The sequence below is a fragment of the Acartia tonsa genome, chromosome 14, assembly GCF_053477335.1.
Source record: "Acartia tonsa isolate MP-2025a chromosome 14, ASM5347733v1, whole genome shotgun sequence".
NCBI lineage: Eukaryota > Metazoa > Arthropoda > Copepoda > Calanoida > Acartiidae > Acartia > Acartia tonsa.
In genome coordinates this window covers 23,123,782-23,143,497 of record NC_137273.1, presented here as the reverse complement: position 1 = coordinate 23,143,497, position 19,716 = coordinate 23,123,782, and the positions used below count along the sequence as shown (strand labels likewise).

The following is a 19,716-nucleotide window of genomic DNA, read 5'->3' as shown; positions in this document are numbered from 1 at the left end:
TAAATTTAAACTTAAATTAAGAAAGTATTTTTATTTAATATGAATGAGGTACTACATCAAATAAAGTTTAAAGTCACAAAAATATATTTAGATAAATAGATTATAAGGTTTTTTATAATAATAGAATAATTATTTAGATTAGGATTTCCTTTACAAAGTTTTACTTTAATAAATATGAATTTAGTTTTGCTTATCACATAAAAATTTATATAACCATGCAAGTGCAAATAAAACTATCAAGAGGCCAAATTAGGCTTTTTAATCCTAACTACACTAAATGTAATAGATAAAATATAACACATATATGCAATTTAATTGTGATAAATTAAAATCAAGCACACCCCATACCATTACTGATGAAGTATATTCATAAAAAGGACGCGCACCAACTATTCTATTCCCCAACAAGGATAAAAATCAACACATCAGGCACCGAAATTTTTCGTTTATTGGCATAAACATCATCAGGGTCTAAAAAAATATTAAATTTTTTCACAAAAAAGTATAAGAAATGGTTATATACACAATAACATAACAAATCATTTTAGCAAAATGGTCAAAATTTAAAGAAACAAGGACAATTATATCAACAAAAAGCGTAGTAACAACAGGACTATGTAAATTTAAAATATGTAATAAAAAAATTCTATAAAATAAAACAACTTACATGGTTATTTATATACATTTTTTCACATAAAATTTAGCAGTATCTTCGTGCATTGTCAAGAATAGAATGAGTTTTTTGGGGGGAAATTAGTTTGATAACAATACAGGCGGTCAAAATGGTCAAAATTTGGGTGGTTGTTGAAAATCATCTGTTTAAAGGGTTAAATAACTATTACAAAAATGTTATATATAATAAAGACAAAAAAAGGAGGTACAAGAAAAAAATTTTTAGGTTGCAACTGGCAATTAATAATTTCTGTTTAATCCAAAGATTACAGTATTTTTTTCCAAAATCCAATATTTTTCACGAACATCTAATAAAGTTTTATCTTTTTTATTTAATTTTTCAAAAGGTGTAAAAATCATATCTGAATGAGAGTGGTTTCTACTGTTAAAATGCTTTGGTACAGGTTTCTCATTCTTTTTATTTATGATATCCCATGAGTGGCTGTTAAAGCGTCTACACACAGGTGTCGTAGTTTGGCCTACATATTGCATATCACATTTTTTACATTGAATTGAATAAATAATATAACTATCAGAGCATTTAATTTTAGATTTTATAGGATATTTCTTTTTTGAATGACTAGCAACATGTTCTGTTATGTTTTGACTATGGTTACACAAATCACAACCAATATCTCGTTTACTACATTTAAAGAAACCATTTCTATTTCTCATTTCATACCTATGGATGGGATACAATTTAGCACGGATCCAGTGATCGCCTAAATTGCGTGCTCTTTTGTACCCAACCATAGGCATTTTCGGAAAAGATATTTTAAAACTGGGATCCTTATTTGCAATAACATAGTGCTTTTTTATACTATCATTTACATTTATAATTCTTGGGTCATAAGTTAAAGAAAACATTACTCTATTATTTTGTTTTGGATGAATTACTTTTTCTAAAGTTTTACTGCGTGGAATATTTTTGAGTTTGTCAAAGGCATTTACAATAATTTTGGCATTGTAACCACGGCTTAATAAATTTATTTTGAGTTCATTTAATCTTAACAGAAAATTTTCATTTGAAGTACAAATTCTTTTTAATCTGTATGCTAAAGAGTAAGGTATATTGCGACAAATAAAACTGGGGTGACAACTTTGAGGCATTAAATAAGTTATTCTGTCTGTATCTTTTGTAAATAAATCACATTCAAATTTACAAAGATCATTAATCCAAATTGTACAATCAAGAAAATCAATTGACCTAGGTCTTACATTTCCAATTGGTAATCTATTAACATCAAGGTTGCCATTTTTCCATTTGGTTTTAACGATAACATCATTTAATCTATATTCACATGTAAATTTAATAGTAGGATGATAAGAACTAATAAAAGTCAAAAATTTTAACAAATCATTTTCATTTCCAACAAATAGACATATAATATCATCAATATAACGTTTCCAAAAGGCCGGAAGCGTTCCTTTAAACTTTTTAAGCATTTCGGTTTCTAGTTTATTCATAAAAATATTTGCATAAGTTGGGGCTACTTTTGTACCTATACTGGTACCCCACTCTTGAAGGTAAAATTTTTCATTAAAAATGAAGCTGTTAAATTGTAACACATATTGCAAAAGTGTTATTATAAAATTTATACACATACTTGATTGGCCATATTTAGGTTCATGCATGGCTTCTCTAAAAGCATCTATTCCCTCATCTTGAGGGATGTTAGGATAGAGTCCTACTACATCAATTGAGACTAAAATTGCATTGCTTGGAATATCTGGGCCTTTATTTGCTTCCTCCAGAAACCTTAAAAGATCAGGTGTGTCTTGAATAAAAGAATCAGTTTGCTCTGGAATATGTTTAGAATAATGATTTACAAAGTGGGAAATATTCTCTGTATTGGATGCACACATTACTGATGAATCAAAAGACAAACTAATGATAAACTAGATATTTGAATTTGATTCTGATCCATTAGTCTTGTTCTCTAAGTAAATATCTGCACAAGTAGCACTTTGTAACAGAACAACACTGTATGTTGCAACAATTCCTATTATAGTGGAAATGGTGCTTTTGTTTACCTCAAAAAAGTCCATTGCTGAAAATTGAGGAGCAGCTTCAATCTTTTCAATAAGCAGCCTTGTCTCATTATCATACCTTTTTTCATCAAAGAGTTGGATCCTTAATATAAATTTATATTTACATGCATTAAAAGCTGGTTTCATAAATAATAGTATTTATAAGTTTGAACACATCCATTACCATATATTTCACCCTTTTTTTTAGATTTTACTGTTATCATAAGTTGCTGAAGTCATATATAATATGATAAGCCTCATTCAAGTTTCAAAAGTGACTTGGCTCTTATGGCTGTCGGCGCGCGGGGGGTATAAAAAGTGCCCACCCCCTTATAAAACCAAAATTTTAAATTCCTTCAAACACAGGCATGTTGCCTATCAAAATGACTGCATTGAAATGCTGATTACGAATCTGAAAACCATTTTGAAAAATATTGCTCCTAGTTCGAATAAGATCTCATTAAGTACCTAAAAACAGCTGATTTAGTCAAAAATGTTCATTTTGGTAGGTTATTTGAAAATCATTTCAGACTGAATCAATATTTTTCAAAACGGTTTTCAGATCTGTAATCAGCATTTCAATGCGGTCATTTTGATATGCAACATGCCTGTGTTTGAAGGAATTTAAAATTTTGATTTTATAAGTGGGCGCGCCCGTTGTTTTTGGATTAAAAAACCTCTTTCAAGCTTCACAGGGTTTTTTTATTGGCCCAGTAACCCTTGCCAATGTCTACTAATGTGAAATCCACCCACCCTAATATCCAAAAATACTTTTGAAGGTATGCAACTATACAATATATGTACTATTACATGATGATGAGCATTTGTGACGCAGCTAAAGGCAGATACTTGACATCAACCAAAGAAATAAATCAATTCAGGAAAAAGGTATAGCCAACAATCAAATTAGATCTAAAGTAATATTTGCGGGGCAGAAAAAACAGTCGTCAATTGCCCCCCAATGACAGCTTTAAATTACATGAAGGTTTTATGATTTTTTTTCAAATCAATTTTGTTGGTATAAGAAAATCAATTAGAATCATATTCACCTTAAATTGTCAGCAACATTTTTAAAAGCAGCATTACAATTGTGCAAAGTAGAGCAATAGAACACAATCACCTGAACATCTACAAACATCATGCTGAGGTAGAAAACAGAGTTTTCCTTTTGTATTCCTTCGCAGCCTGTGATGAACTTAGCAAATCCAAAGATGACTAGTGTTATTTTCAATACTGTGACCGATAAAATTGACAGCAGATGAGGTCCAAGTGCATCCACAAGACTAGAGTAGTCAACAGTTAGCTGATTGATATCTTTGTTGTGTTTGCAGCTCTTTGTTTCCATTATGATATAGTTTGTCATAATTTCAATCAGAAATACACAAAATATAGTCATAACTCCATACAGCAGGTCAGAAGTTGTGTAAAGGATTATAATATATGTTGGTGTTTTATGAATTACTAATATAAGAAATATAATTCTCACCAAAACTGATAGAGCAAGAAGCATAATTCTCCATGGAGAAGACAGATTTTGTGACAATTTTGAAATATCTAATCCACAGTTATTCTTTGCGACACAAATAGTAATACTACAGAAACATTATAAATAGCAGCTAGAGAATTGATTCCAATTACCATAAATAACACTAAGCCTGAATAAATATATAGAAAATATTTCTAAAAGGATAACGCCGAAAAGTCTTAAGTCAAATCTGCCATAACTAATTATATAAAGGTATCTTAGCATGTTTTCCTTTTCCCCCTACCTCCAAAATATAAAGTAAGCTTTACACCTATGGTCAAAGTATAAACCTGTCCTGCCCACTTTTGATATGTCTTTCAGATTCCTTTCTGATGTCATACAAAAGGGATTGGTGCGATTTTTTCTACATCAGCCTGTTTTTTCAGCATGGTAAGATTATTCTTTGTCATAAAAACCAAACAATAAAATTAATTGTACCTCCATTTTGGATTAGAAGTTGGATAAAATACACTATAACAATAAAACTTGGTACCAATTGTAAAAGAATCCAGAGTGTGAGTCCTGGAACTGACAGAAGATGCATCCTCTCAAGGATGTGAAGACATCTGTGAATCATTGAAGCACTATTTTGTCCTTGCTCTGTAACAATTAATGAAACATCATGCCCCAATGCCTCACATTAAGTAATATATAAGTTTGTAGCTCTGTTTGTTCTTTATTGATTTTATTTTAATTAATAGTGCTGGAATTACTTGAAATTGCTCTGTTTGCATTGTGTAAAGTCGATATGTTAACAGTTCCTATGGTTGCAAGTTAAAACATATACACAAAAAAAAAGATAAATAAAGCTTTTGAATTATATATATCTTATCTTAATTTAACATGTGAAGGTTTGGAACAGTATGATACAGTACGTTATTGTTATCCCAAGTATTGTAGAGATGGTTCCTTTATTAACATCAAAATATTCCATAGCTGTAAATCCTGGTGCAGTCTCTACCTCCTGAATAAGGAGAGTTGTTTCCTTGATCATATCGGTATTTGTGGTGTTGTAAAGCTTGTTTCTGAAATAATTAATATGTATGAGAGTGTATTTTTATTTTGAAGTGCATTGAGTAAATGTAAAATATAGAATTTATATTTGACTTGTGTTTAATTTGTAACTTTGAACACTAGCGCTTTTTAAAGAGGAACTGCCTCTAGCATCCAGTGGAGAAGGAAGTAAAATAAAAAAATATCAAACTCTTTGGCGACCCCTAAAGCTTTCTAAAATCAAGAACACAATAAGTTCATTGGTTCATAGATCTTAACAGACAAATAAACAAAAAATCATTGCTTTGTATAGGATGTAAAAGTTTAGGAATTTAGTTGACCAATAAAAATTAACAACCTTAGTTCAGTTGCTATATCCTTGAACTTGCTCTGGCAGTTGTGAGCTGTTAGACAGTAATACATGATTATGTGTACATCAATTAAAACCAAGCATACATAGCTTATAGCCAGTGATATTAATGCAAATCCTTCACATTGGATTACATTTACAGTTCCAAAGATGAACAAGATTAATTTTAATGTACTAGTAGAAAGAGTTATCATGAGGTGAGGTCCAGAATTATTGACAAGCTTATCGTACAAGGCTAATGCAATCTTTATGTCTTCAATGTTTTTGAAAGTATATGTCTGTTGAACAATTGTATTTGTCACTACTCCAAAAACAAAAGAACAGAATCCATATCCTATGCTGTGCAGAATAAAACTAACTCCATTTGCAAACACTGTTAGCTCATGTTCAACCTGAGACAACTGATACACAAGAAATGCCATGCTGATGTAAATAGCTAATAAAGTTGATATGATGTTCCAAGTAAAAATTGGTGGGAATAATTTTTTTGTTTCTTGGTATTTTAGAACTTGTTTTGTTATTGAACAAATTGTTAGGTTAGCACACAGGGAATGAAGGGTGGTCAATACAATGTATCCAGATGGAACAATTAAGATCATGTCGGAAAATTTAATTACTAATTTTTGTTATGATTCACTCAGTCATTAAATTATACACTTATTAGTGCTTTATCCTTATAAAAAAAATCCAGGACCAGTATCTTTATTTCCTAAAACTAATGCCTAATGGAGTTAGCGGTTACAAAATCTCAAGCTTCAGACAGATGGAAGTATTAACACTATTCTACTTTGTATTATAGATTACTCAAACTTCAAAGCTTTACATTTGAACTCCAAGACATATAGTTAAATAATTCAATTTCTAAAACTCGTGCAATACCTAGTCACAAGCTTTCTTAAAATAAAATCACTTTACTTCAACAAAATCTGGATAAAATGATTTTGTGATTACCTGGTCTTTGTACTGCCTTATGAACAGAGTAGATGGAAATGCCAAGCAATGGTATAAATTTTAGCAGAGTCCAAAATAAGAACTTTTTAGACGAGAGAAGATCATATTTGTACAAAAATTTAAACAATTTCTCAGTCTTTGGATTTTTAGATTCTGGTCCTATGATGTCCATTTTGTTACTGAAGGTACTTTTGGTACTTGTTGCCATAATTAATGAGAATATCAATGTTTGTTTCATAGGTGTTAGTATTGTATTGATATTGGTTTGTTTTAATCAAGAAATAATTCTTAGAAAATATGTTTCTTCATAATTAAAATTATAATTCCATATTTGCTTAACATTTATAACAGTTCATTCAAATTAAAATATCTTAACAAGGAAGGCTTATCAGCGAATTTGATTGGGTTCTTGAGAACACTTTTAAAAATTACAACATTCCCTTATTTTTAAAACACTTAAGTGGATTATAACTAGAATTTCACACAAATAATGTTAATACTGGCAATTTTTACTTCACACTTAAAATTTACTTCTATAGAATTTTAGCTCAATATTTTTTACCTATTTAATTCTAATTTGCAACAATATATAACACAATAGTAAGACACCCCCCCCCCCCCCCCCCCTTTGATTATGATATTTTCAAAAGTAACTTCGGCCCTGTAGAAGCTTAAATCCGAAGTTAGCTCTTTCTAACTCTAAGAGTAAAAGAATAACCACACATCCCCTTTTATCTAGTCTAACCCGAAACATGGATTAAGGGGGGGGGGGGAAGTTTTGACACATTTACGTAAACAGTGAGTAAAGGCTTTTAGAATGAGAGGATAGGTTATTAGGGATAAAATCTTGTATGATAAATTTTCCCAAGTTTTAAGATTTTTTGGATAGACCTCCAGATGTAGGAGCTGCAGGCCCTCAGGTTCAGGAGCTGCAGGCCTCCAGTTGCTCTAGACCGGTAAAAATTAAAACCAAAAATTTTTAAAATGTTTTTTTAAAGAGTTAGAAGACATTTTACCTATATAACAAAATATGCATATTTTTAAATGTTATTTTTGAAGAAAAAAGATGCATATTTTGTTTAATAAGTTGACCTCTATCTCTTCAAAAAAAAAATATTTTTATTTTTACCGGTCCAGTGACCACCTAAAGTCCTGCAGCTCCTGAACCTGGAGGCCTATCCAAAAAATCTTTTAAAAACTTGGGAAAATTCATCATATAAGAATGATTTTTTCATTTATAACCTATCCTTTCAGTGAAAAGATAAATCCAATCCTCACTGTTTACGCAAATGTGTCAAAACTTCCCCCCCCCCCCCCCCCTCTTATTTACATAGAAGCATTCCCAAACTAATTGACTAAAACAAGGAATATTTTTAGATAGAAGCGTGGCCCAGAGAAGGTTCTTTCTTTGCAGTTAAAGCTGAACAGGATGCCAAGATTATCAGACGGGTAAGGAGTTTTGAAACCAGTTTTTCTTAAGTGAAAACATCTAAGGGTAGGAACTATTAGAAATTTAGGGACTGTAAATTACACTGGTACCCAAAGTTTTATAAACATGCTCTCTCATTGTGTGACTCAAAAACATTGGGCACTTCTATCAATATTGGATGGTTGATCAATAGAAGTGTCCATTTTTTTCATCATCTGGGATTTACATTATTTCGTCAACAATTTTAGTTTTAAAAAGAAAAAGTAAAAAAGATGGTTAGAGTTAGAAATTATTTTCGTTTTTCAGATTAAAGATAGAATTGTGATCAAGTGTTGGGACAGACTGGAATTTGCTATACCCGAGTAAGTCTTTATTCATTTTTGGTTAATGCCATCCTTGTTTCATGGTAAGGACGTCCAAGCTTTTTTTGGTGAAATTATATTCGCCTCTCGTTTTATAAGAAATGAACTGTATATGTATAACTATAAAAAATAGTCTGCTTGTTTTTAAGTTGTGCGTATTATGATGCCTGACTGACCATCTAGATCTTATATATCTATCTATTAATACATTTTATAATAATTTCAATTAATCTTTCTTTGTTTATTTATTTCGCTCTCTATTTTTGACGTATTCGTCTTGGTCTAACAAAAGCGAAAAGCTGTCTATTATACGATGCGATGAATAACTCTTCTTTGTTCAGGGCTTGCCAGTGTGTTGTTGGAAGTAACTCTATTCATCCTCTGAAAAAGATGGCTATTGGTAATTATTTTTAAACAAGGATGACAACATCCACAATTGGCGAAGCACAAAAATTGTTTGGATAGACAAACGGATTAAGGGAGTTTAGGATAAGATGTTTAATTGTAATAACAAATAAACGAAAGAGAGAAATAAAATGCAAAACTTAAAGAAAATCACAAAACCTTTAATATAAGTGTTATTTCTTTTGAAGAATGATATAAGGGGGGGGGGGGGTTAATGCAACCATCTCGTAATCAGTGAGCAATTGACACTTAGAATTCGAATTTCGATCTGAACTTTTGCATGAGTAATCCTTGGTAGGTCTATTTTCCCTAAATCGAACAAAAAGTTGGAAAAGTAACGGCTAGCGGCTCAGCCGTTCAGCCGTTTTTTGCCTATTTTCAGGGTAAATTCATCATCAATTACGTAGGAATCGACTTTTTAAAACATATTTTTGGTTTAATTCATGTTAAATGATAGCAATAACCAATTTTAAAACTTCTAGTACCAACAGCTACCGTCTAGAACCGTTTGATAGCGTTTTGGAGTAGAAAAGAGTATTATGTTGAGAGAGGTTTCGTGACTAATTTGCAATATAAATATCAAAAAAATGGCAAAATAGCTGAGCCGCCAGCCGTTAGCCGTTACTTTTCCAACTTTTTGTTCGATTTAGGGAAAATAGACCTACCAAGGATTACTCATGCAAAATTATAGATGGAAATTCGAATTCTAAGTTCCATTTGCTCACTGATTACGAGATGGTTGCATTAAACCCCCCCCCCCCTTATACACAGACAGACGGACAGAACAATGTAGAGACTATATGCATTTTTTTTCATAGGATCTTGACTCAAATTTCAGCTGTCTATCTTAGTCTTCAATAGCAAGCGAGAAAATCCCATTTGATTTCCCCCATAGTGTTTCAGACTGACTGACGGACAGACAAAATGATTTATGAAGTAGCTTTACTACTAACCAGGGAGGGAGGAAAATTAATCATTTATCTATTTTACTTATTTGTTATTTTTTACAGTATGTAAATAAAGAAAACCGCATTTTATTAAAGTTTTTGCTACATCTTTATATTACCATGATGTATTACTAGGTCTTGCGCCGATAGGAAAATTACTAGGAGCTACATTCCTACTGGGAAATAATGGTCCCTTTAGTCTTATGGTATTTTATTTTTAAGGTTCCCCCAACCGATTGAGATGGCTGGGAAGGCGACCTCGAAGTGGTCTATTCAAGCGCAAGACTGGCCATAGAGGTCGCAAGATTAAAAAGGCTCCTCCAGCAATTTATACGTAAGTCTATCTATGGTTTATTAGACGGTGTGCTTTTCCCCAAAGTGCCTTTTTAGCACCGAAAACCCCCTCCCATATTTTGAAAAAGACCCTATGATGCCCTAATACCTGTGGCGCTAACCTGTACCAAACATAACCTAAACTAATCTTACTTAAGTAAAAAACAAACACTCGACACTCAAACCCCTCTTGTTTTTATTATATTTCAAAGTAATGAATGAGGGGTTCGACTAGGCACTTTCAGGGAAACTGCCAATAAGATTTCCTATTACATTACCCAACCAGGCCTAAATCAGGCCCTCCTATTCTAGTTAGTCTTTAACACATACAAAATGTATCATTTTCATCAAAATAAAAAGTTTTATACCTACCTAGTTATAAAAAAAAACTTTTTATAAAATATATTGTAAAGTCACGTTTAATCGATTTCAAATATACAGAAACAAGGATGACAACATCCATAAAAGCGAAGCTCTGAAACGGTAGGACAAACGGACATTAACACTTGTATAATGTCAGAACTGAATAATCAGAATGCAAATGTATAAGAGTCAAAGCAAAATTGTAAGTAAATTTGTTGAAAAACTGCTTGATACAGGATAATGTTTATGGACATACTTACATTTTTAGGACTTGATTATAGAGTTGCTTCGCTTATAAAATTGTACTTTGTTGTCCCAGGAATCAGTATACCAAAAATCAGACCAATCGGATAATTAGGTCACATACAAATTTGTTGTTAAAAATGTAAAAAAATCAACATGTTTAAAATGGACGTACGGACATTCTGGTAATGATTATAGAGTTGCTACGCTTTCTAACTCGTACCTAACTATTACAGGAATCACCATGCAAAATTTGAAATTGATAGGACAATTCTAACATGCCTTAATTAACGAAAAAAGCTATTTAAAAAAGTAAAAAAAATCAATATGTTAAAAATGGACGTACGGACATTTTGGTAATGATTATAGAGTTGCTACGCCATGCAAAATTTGAAATCGATAGGACAATTATAACATGTCTAAATTAACGAAAAAAACTATCCGTTACGGACGTACGGACGGACGGACCGACCGACCCTAATTATAGAAAAGCTTCGCTTTTAAAAATATTCCCTACATTTATATTCATTTTTTCAATATTGCTAAATTTACACCAATATTATCATTTTGTGTTTTTATATTAATATTAGCAGAACCGCTCTTTTGGAAAATAGACACTTTCCGTCAGTCTGTCCGACAGTGTCATTAACTTTATAAATAGATACCTAGTAATTTTATGATTTATTTACTATGTGAGTCTTAATAATTTTTGGTATGTATTTGACTTTTTTCTACCTACATTTGCGGAAACAACCTTTTTTTTATTTTACCTAAAAACTTTTCTCTGCATTCTATGAATAACTTTTAATTATTTTTTCTTCCTGTGCTACCTATTTTAGCATTTGTCCTTATTATAGATGTTTATTAAAGATGGATCACATTTTATTTTATTTTAGAAAACCGTTTGAAGAATATATGAAGGACGTTGGTTCTCCAATGGCAAGGTAAGCATTTCATTTACCTCAAGAGTAGATTTAATTATATCCTTAGATAAAAGTAACATTATGTCTATATGTTTGTGTCTGTCTGTTTGCCGCTCGCTAACCGCTGAACCGATATGGTTCTCTTTTACAATGTAGTTTCTAATAGGCCCTGAATCCAGTGTTGGGGACCTTTTTTGTCTGCTTGCAAATTGCTTTCTGCTCTTTTGTAGCGACTTGGCTGTGTTAATATTTCCGACACTATTGGCTTATATTCAAAGACCCAATTGAAAGTCGGCACAGGATCCACGGGATGGGGACATACACTTATTTAACACGACCTTTATTACTTTAATATAAACTAGCGGCTTCGCCTATAGGGGCTTTGCCCTAAGAGGTTTGATCAACCTAATTTTTAGTATTTTAGACTGAAAAAGAAAAAGTAAAAAAAAAAAATTTTGGGGGGGGGGTTATTTTTCATTTTTGGGGGGGGTTGGGGGTGTCCCACCCCCCCAAGAAAATATTTTAAAACCATCACAGGACCAGTAGGTATATTCCCTGAAGAGTAGAGCCCAATCGGTTCAGTGGTTACTGAGATCTTAAGCTTCAGACGGACATACAGACGGACAGACATCGTTCTACTTTGTATTATAGATATATCCTTTAGAGGCCTCTGCGGAGAGCGTCATTCATTACGGTGACTAAATTTGGGACACTTGCCATACTTGGCCAGTGTTAGATAATGATGCTCTTATGAGTTAGCTAATCAATCAATTTTCATTAATTTTTAGGCCTGTGAAGGGTGACAGCATGTTGTTGCACATGAGCTCCGAGGGAAAGCGAGGACGTGTCAGGGCCAACAGGAGGATGACTTTGACTGGATGGTGATCAGAACAATCAGGAAGAAGGAGGGGGCATTGGACTGTAAATTATGTAAAACTATGGTACCCATTCTTTTATAACTACGTTATCTTATTCGTTGGCTTAAAAACTTTGGGGACTTTTATTAGATTTTGATTGGTTGGTTCCATTTGCCAAACTATTAGTGTCCAAACTTTACAACCAATACTCTAAATGTATCACCCATTGTCTAATCCCATAAGAATTCTAGTTTAAAATATGTATCGAGGGGGTGGGGACATTTTACACTAAGTGAGCTAAAAATAATAATAATTTCTACCCTTATTTATAGCATTGTATTATGAACAGCTTTCTACAGATATTGAAATGAAAAAATATTAGACTATAACCAGTTTTGTAAGCCTTAAACGCCAAAGACCTGAGCTTACACTATTGATTTTAAAATTTTATTTTAGAATTCTTGGAAAATTGTCTGTAATATTATGCTATACATGATTTTTCAGTATGACTGAGAACCTGTCTAATCCAGCGGATATTTTCCGGTTTCGAAGTCATACTGAAAACTAGCTCACCTATTAATTTTATTAGACTTTTGTATTGTGAAAATATTCATTCTGTAACTGCCAATCCGATCGTCCTTCTACATTTTTTTATAACTTAGTTTTGTTATTTAATTAACTTTTTACTCATAATTGATTTTAATTGACTAAAAAGTTTTTGTCGTTTAAGTCTCTTTTCTTGCAATTAAAATATTTTTAGATAAGCACTGTATTTTAGGATATTTCGTTTAACTTATAGCTGTTAAATATGTAAGTTTTAATTTGTTAAATAAAATGTTAGATTAATATATTAAGAAGGATATTGTTTTTTAATAAAGTTAAAACAAGGATGACAACATCCATAAAAGCGAAGCTTTTCTAAAATTAAGTCGGCAAGTCAGTATACCTGTAACGGATTTGGATAGCTTTTTTTGTCATTGATTTAGGCATTTTAATATCCTATCAATTTCAAACTTTGTATGATTAATTTTTTAAGAGTGAGTTAGGTAGGATTAGAAAAGCATATGTCCTTAAACATTATTCTGTATTTAACCAATGTTGTAACATGAAAAAATATTCCGCTTATTATAATCTAACACTCTAATCTACAAGTCTTAATGTATGTTTGTTCTACAGTCTCTATTTATTTTTTTTTATCTGATTTTTGGTTATACTTATTCCTGATAAAATACTGGATATAACCAACCATGCACTTAATCCAATTATTTCTTTTATTATAAAAGAAATAATAATCTGCTTTTATTATATTAACAAGGATGTCAACATTCAGTTTACAACTTTGCTGGTCATGTTGTATATACATTTTAGGTTTTGTGATTTTTTATAATTTATTATTCCCTTCTCTTTTTTTTCTCTCTCTTTTTTTATGACTACTAAATATCAATTCTAGAACTTTGTCCATTCGTACAACCAGGTTTTTTTTTGATAGGTATGGATGTTTTGATCTGTTGTTGTCTATAGAATTAATTTAGACCAATATCATACGTCTAAACTATCGAATCAATAAACTCATTGATTGCATTACATTTGCACGTAAATTGCAATAAGATTTTACAAATAATTAACCCGTTATCTGGAACTAATAAACATTATTAAATTGTATAAATGCGTTGCTAATAATGAAAGAATGAATATTTTAAGTCTAGATGACCAATCCATTGGACTGCAATGAGAACACAGTGTAGGAACATTCCGACCGCATAAATGATTAGATTAGATTTATTATTCTTGGGTGTACATACATAGAATAAAAAAACAACAAAATAACAAATGGATTAGATGAATATTATATACATTTATATATAAAGTCAAATTTTATTGATATGGTTAATTTATAAAAAAAAATTCTTTCCAAATGGCAGTTTCCTAAAAACTAGGAAGTATGCAGTAATGTGTATTCACACATTGTTTTCATACAGGCCATATAAATAAGACCAAAAAAATAGAAAAAAAGACAAAAAGCAATAAATAAAATCATATTGGAGAGGAAAATGATAATAGGAAGGATTGATTAGGGCATACAAGTCTCACACCATTATTGCAATAATAGAAAGTGAACACATTTTGGTACAAAAGAGTTATTTTTTTTGACGCTCGTATCTTGGGATTTAAACAAACAACTTCGTCTGCTAGAAATTCCTTTTTAAGACGGATTATTCATTATTGTGTTTGCATTATTAGCCATCTGAAGTAATACATCTATTATTAAAAGAATTGGATATATTATTTCTTTGTTATATTCTAAGGAAATAGCTTAAATAGTTGCATTAAGGAATCAGGATTCAAGGAATAGACAATGGATTTAAAAACATTATTTCCACATCTTATTGTGAAACTCTACATAGGGTAGCTGGGAAAGCTTTTCTAAAATTAGGATACGTCCGTCCGTATGAACGGTTAGCTCTTTTCGTTAGTTTAGGTGTTAGAATTGCCCTAAAGATTTAAATGATTATTCCTGTAACAATTGTGTACGATTTTTAAAGCATATCAACTCTTAAAACGTTACCAGAAATTCCGTACATTATGTAAGTTTGGGTATAGTCCTTTCCACGACATCCCTCCATAAGGGGCGATTAGTCGTATTTTTAAAATGGTTTTTTATAGGTTAGGTTAGGTTATATTGTGTTAGGTGATTGCCCCACAGGGTTAAGTAATTGGCCCCGCAGGGTTAGAGCCCCCCCCGCAGGGGCTAGAAAGAGGAGAAAAGCTATTGTGAAAAATACGAAGAATCGCCCCTTAAGGAGGGATGTCGTGGAAAGGACTATGGTATAGTCCCTTTCGTAACATCGCCCCTTATGGGGCGATTCTTTGTATTTTCCACAGGGCTCTAACCCTGCGGGGCCAATTACCTAACTTTGTGGGGCAATCACCTAACCCAATATAACCTAACCTAAAATAACCTATAAAAAGTCATTTTAAAAGTACGACGAATCGGCGATGTTACGAAAGGGACTATTTCCGAAACATTTTTTCAGCATTCAATAAAAAGAATGATTGTGAAGAGTAGGTATTTACTCTATGAATCCTGCTATTTAAGTGAGTGTCTGTATGTCTAATATAAAAGTAACAGGATGTTTATGAGTTAGCCTGTCTGTTTGTACTGAAAGATCTGTATAACCACTGAAGCGAAATGGTTCTCATTTAAAATGTAGCTTGTCTTATGTCCTTGGAAGGTTGGAGAGGGTACTACTAACAACCTCCCAAGAGAAATTGTCCCTAAAGAAAAAACACCCCCCTAAAAAATAAGACTTGGACTTGGTATGATGGACATGGGAGATCATACCGTGCTGGGACACTGTTCATGTACACGACTAGCAGGCAAAATAGAAGCTGGACAGGACACCAGGCAAACCTCACAGAAACTTGGACTGGCAGAAGCATGCCTTGCTGGGACACTGTTCAAGTACAAACCTTTCAGGCAGACACTATACCTGGCACGCAAGAATGTAGCTGACAGGGACAGACAGCAATATGCCTTGCTGGGACTCTACCTTGCTGACACACATGAACACAACTATCAGGCAAGAACCAGTCATACCTGGCAGGAACTTGGACAGACAGCATTACACCTTGCTGGACATTAAGAAGGTAAAACCTTGCTGGCACACAAAAAGAACAAAACTGGCTGGTGCACCAGGTAAACCTGACAGTACCTTGGGCAAACAATATACCATGCAGGGACACTGATACTGAGTACAAATTTTGCTGGCACACAAGAACACAACTAGCAAGCAGGAACAATGCTTGCTGGGACACCAGGACAGGTATAAACCACTTAATTCCTCTGGGAACCAGATATTTCTGAATGAAACCGAATTGTATCAATCTATCTCATCTGGCCTCTCTAGGTACAACAGTACAGGATAACCTTACCCCATCCTACTATAGGAGAGGGCCTCTATTTTATCGTTGCCTGTATGTGTGTGTTGTGAGTATTAGTAAAACCCGGTAAATACCAGAAATTTCCCGCAAATTAGATGTTTTCGTTTCGTATAGAATACACCAACAAAACGCATTAGAGAGAAAGAAGCATTAGCAACTAAATACTTTTTTATGTTCTTTCATATAAACAGAAAGGTTTTATTTTTCTAACTGAAAGCCCCTGAAAAATTATCCCCCCCCCCCTTTAAAAAAAACAAACTTATTTTTATGTCTAAAGCTAAATTTAATGTAAGAGACACAGTGTGTATATGTATGGGTTTTAGGGATCGTGTGGTATAAGACAATGAACGATAAGTTAATGTACATACCCATTACCCAATTACTATAAACAAAATTACTTCACATGTAGATTAAAGTTATCGATTAAGACGCTAAGAACCTGCTAGTTAAGGAACAAACCATTCAAAATTTAATAAAAGTTTTTAAGGCAATGAGGAAGAAAACTGAATTATAAAACTTATATTAGTGTAATTAACAGTCCAATGGCCCCTTCCTTATATGCAAGACTACTTGTAAGCCTGATTCTTGTATAAGATCTTGTTTTTAGTATAGGTCGAGTGCAAGATTTAATCTACTTTGGTTAGGGGTAATCAATACTTAAAACTAAAGAAATGTTGGAAACCCCCTTCTCAGACATTTCCTTTTAATAGATTATTGCTGCATATCGAACCTATTGGTGCAGCCGCTTATAATATCATTTAGATAAGATTTCATTAATATTTGCTGCAACGCTAGGCATCGAACCCCATCTTAGTAGCTTCCGGAGCTATTATATATTATATTTGTATTATAATTAAGACATGCTAGAAACAATTCACAAATCTCAGAACAAAATAACTTGAATATTACTTTGAGAAAAACTTTTGGATCAACTGCAGTTGACGGTAAAATATTTCTGGTAACGAATATTTCCAAAAATCTATGAATTTTAAAGGCTGCTAGCTGCCAAAAACGGCTGAACGTACAGATCAAGCCCGGACACCGTTTTGAGCGGCATTAGAAGCCCTACAAATAATCTGAAAAAGCAAAGATCCAATAATGCACAGGGAAAGCTTCACTGAAGAAAAACGCGTAAAATATGTCTTTTTCGCGTATTTCTCTGCACTGCGAGATAATAGTGCATTATTGATTTATTGCTATTCCAGATTATTTGTAGGCCTTCTTATGCCGCTTTAAACGATGTGCGGGTATGATCTGTACGTTCAGCCGAACTGCAGTTGATCCAAACTTTCTAAACCCTTCACCCTTTATTTAGGGAGAAAAGGTTGAAGGGGTCATTTTTTTGTGAAAGGCTAGAGTACCTTCCATCAAAATACTTTCCTTGACATATAAGAAGCTTGGCTGTAAAGGAGAAACATATCGGTCAAGCGATTGGCGATTGTGCTGTAAATTAATACTATGTTTCTTATCTTCACTATAAATAACTAGTTTTTAACCAATATAAATAAATTTATTATATATATGTATGTATATTGTAGATAAGTTAGAACAACAAGATATTAGTCAAATACTTTGTTTAGGTCTAACATACATAAATTGACACTTAAATCATGTAGTCATAATTTATATAGAATACGTGGATATTACGAGAGATTCTCGCATACTCTTAAAAAATGTTCCACCCAGCTGGTTAATATGATGATGATTCCATTCTTACCACTGGCAATTAGTGAACTTAATAGCAAAAAACCATTTAAAGACTTGTACTTAAAAATAGAATAGCCTAAAACCATTCCAGGGTCTGTGTTAAACTCCCCAAAATTTGATAACTCAATCAGTATAAGTGGTTAGCGAGATCTTGAAGAACAAACAGAAATCTTATAATTAACTTTATGTTATAGAATAGAACATGTTTAGTGAATATAACCCTTGCTAACAATTGCCATATAATCCGTAATCTGATTAATATCAATATGTTGCTAGATAGTACATCATAAAATACGCAGAGAGCTATTTTCAGTATGGCTTCAAAATCATTTAATATCCGCTTTATTAGAACCAGATATTGAAAAATCGTGTATCCTAAAATAAAACTAGCATTAATCTTTAATTTATTATCTGCAAAAAGCTGTAATCTGAAATACACAATGTAATAAATAACTATTATCCATAATACTTATAGGCTAATATCTAAAAAAAATTGCATTTTTTACATAACTTTAGAGCAAGTCTATTAGGAATCAAAAGTAATAGGTTAATCTTAACAGGGAGTCACACACTTTCAAAAAGAAATGTAAAAAATTTACCTGATTTATTTAAAACTAAAGTTATTAAACCAAAAATTGGAACTGCTAAAACAATTGGTGGTGCCTATCCCATCCCCAAATTGGGGGTAAAATTTATATTAGGGATTGATTAAAATACATAGACTTATAATAGCTAAATTTTTTAACATCAAAAATCAACTTTTAACAGTTATAAATCTATCTCAACCATAACATTTAAAATTAGTAACTACTGCTGCTTCATAACAAAATATATTTCAAAGCAAAATATCTTCATTATGAATCGCATCTCTTAGTGAAGTGAAGTGGTCAGTTTAGAAACAGAAGTTAAAGGACGCCTGCAAGAAATAACACGCTTTAACTGCTGAAAGACTGCCACAAGAAGACCCAATACCCCAAATTATAAGCCTTTAGCTTCAATAACAAAAAAGTTCTAGGCATTTCAAAATAGCATTTTATGTACAATGGAATTTTTGAAAGATTTCCAATGCTCATAAAAGAAAAAACAATATTAAATTACGTTGCCTAGACATAAAATTATAACCTTATCTTTGTCAGAAACTTATATTGCCTGTAACTGATTAAATTTTTACAATAAAAACACCACATTTCATAGTCAAAATCTATGAAAAAAATTCGCTTTAAATTGCATTTTTAAACGAAAATCATAGCGGAAACAAAGGGGTAAACTAATACAAGCTTAGCTGTGATTGGTTGTGAAGCTGATTCAGCCTTCTGATTGGCTACAGTACATTCGGTACAACGCAAGTAAAACTTATTTTTTTTTAATGATTTTGACTATAAAAATGGGTATTTTTATTGTAAAAATATAATTAGTTACTGGAAACCTAAATTTATGACAAAAATAAGCTTATTATATTGTTTCTAGGCCACGTAGTTTAATTTTAAAGTTTTCAACATGAGCATTGCAATTCTTTCAAAATTTCCATTGTACATAAAATGACATTTTAAAATGCCTAGAACTTTTTTGTTATAGAAGCTGAAGGCTTCAAATTTGGGGTATTTGGTCTACTTGTAGCAGTCTTTCAGCAGTTAAAGCGTGGTATTTCTTGCAGGCTTCCTTT

The 19,716-nt window shown here is 32.2% G+C and overlaps 1 protein-coding gene and 1 long non-coding RNA gene across 6 annotated transcripts in view; one reads left to right on the top strand and one right to left on the bottom strand.

The window, feature by feature from the left end:
* Adss (adenylosuccinate synthetase) overlaps positions 1-13,053 on the top strand; it is a 47,057-nt gene extending 34,004 nt beyond the window's left edge. Inside the window, exons 11-17 of one of the 5 annotated variants that reach the window (XM_080147922.1) lie at positions 7,920-7,991; positions 8,278-8,333; positions 8,675-8,733; positions 9,908-10,019; positions 11,521-11,568; positions 12,336-12,696; positions 12,994-13,053. In XM_080147922.1, coding sequence (XP_080004048.1) covers positions 7,920-7,991; positions 8,278-8,333; positions 8,675-8,733; positions 9,908-10,019; positions 11,521-11,568; positions 12,336-12,432 — 444 coding nt within the window. In that variant the 3' untranslated portion in view covers positions 12,433-12,696; positions 12,994-13,053. Of the gene's footprint in view, positions 1-7,919; positions 7,992-8,277; positions 8,334-8,674; positions 8,734-9,907; positions 10,020-11,520; positions 11,569-12,335 lie in introns of all 5 variants that reach the window. The other 4 variants (XM_080147921.1, XM_080147920.1, XM_080147919.1 and 1 more) reach the window with 4 other exon arrangements.
* Positions 431-735, bottom strand: LOC145305705 (uncharacterized). Its single transcript, XR_013874686.1, has 2 exons — positions 668-735; positions 431-471 (listed from the first exon to the last, which is right to left on the bottom strand). It is a non-coding gene; the product is annotated as an uncharacterized LOC145305705 (long non-coding RNA).
* Positions 13,054-19,716: the final 6,663 nt, after the last annotated feature.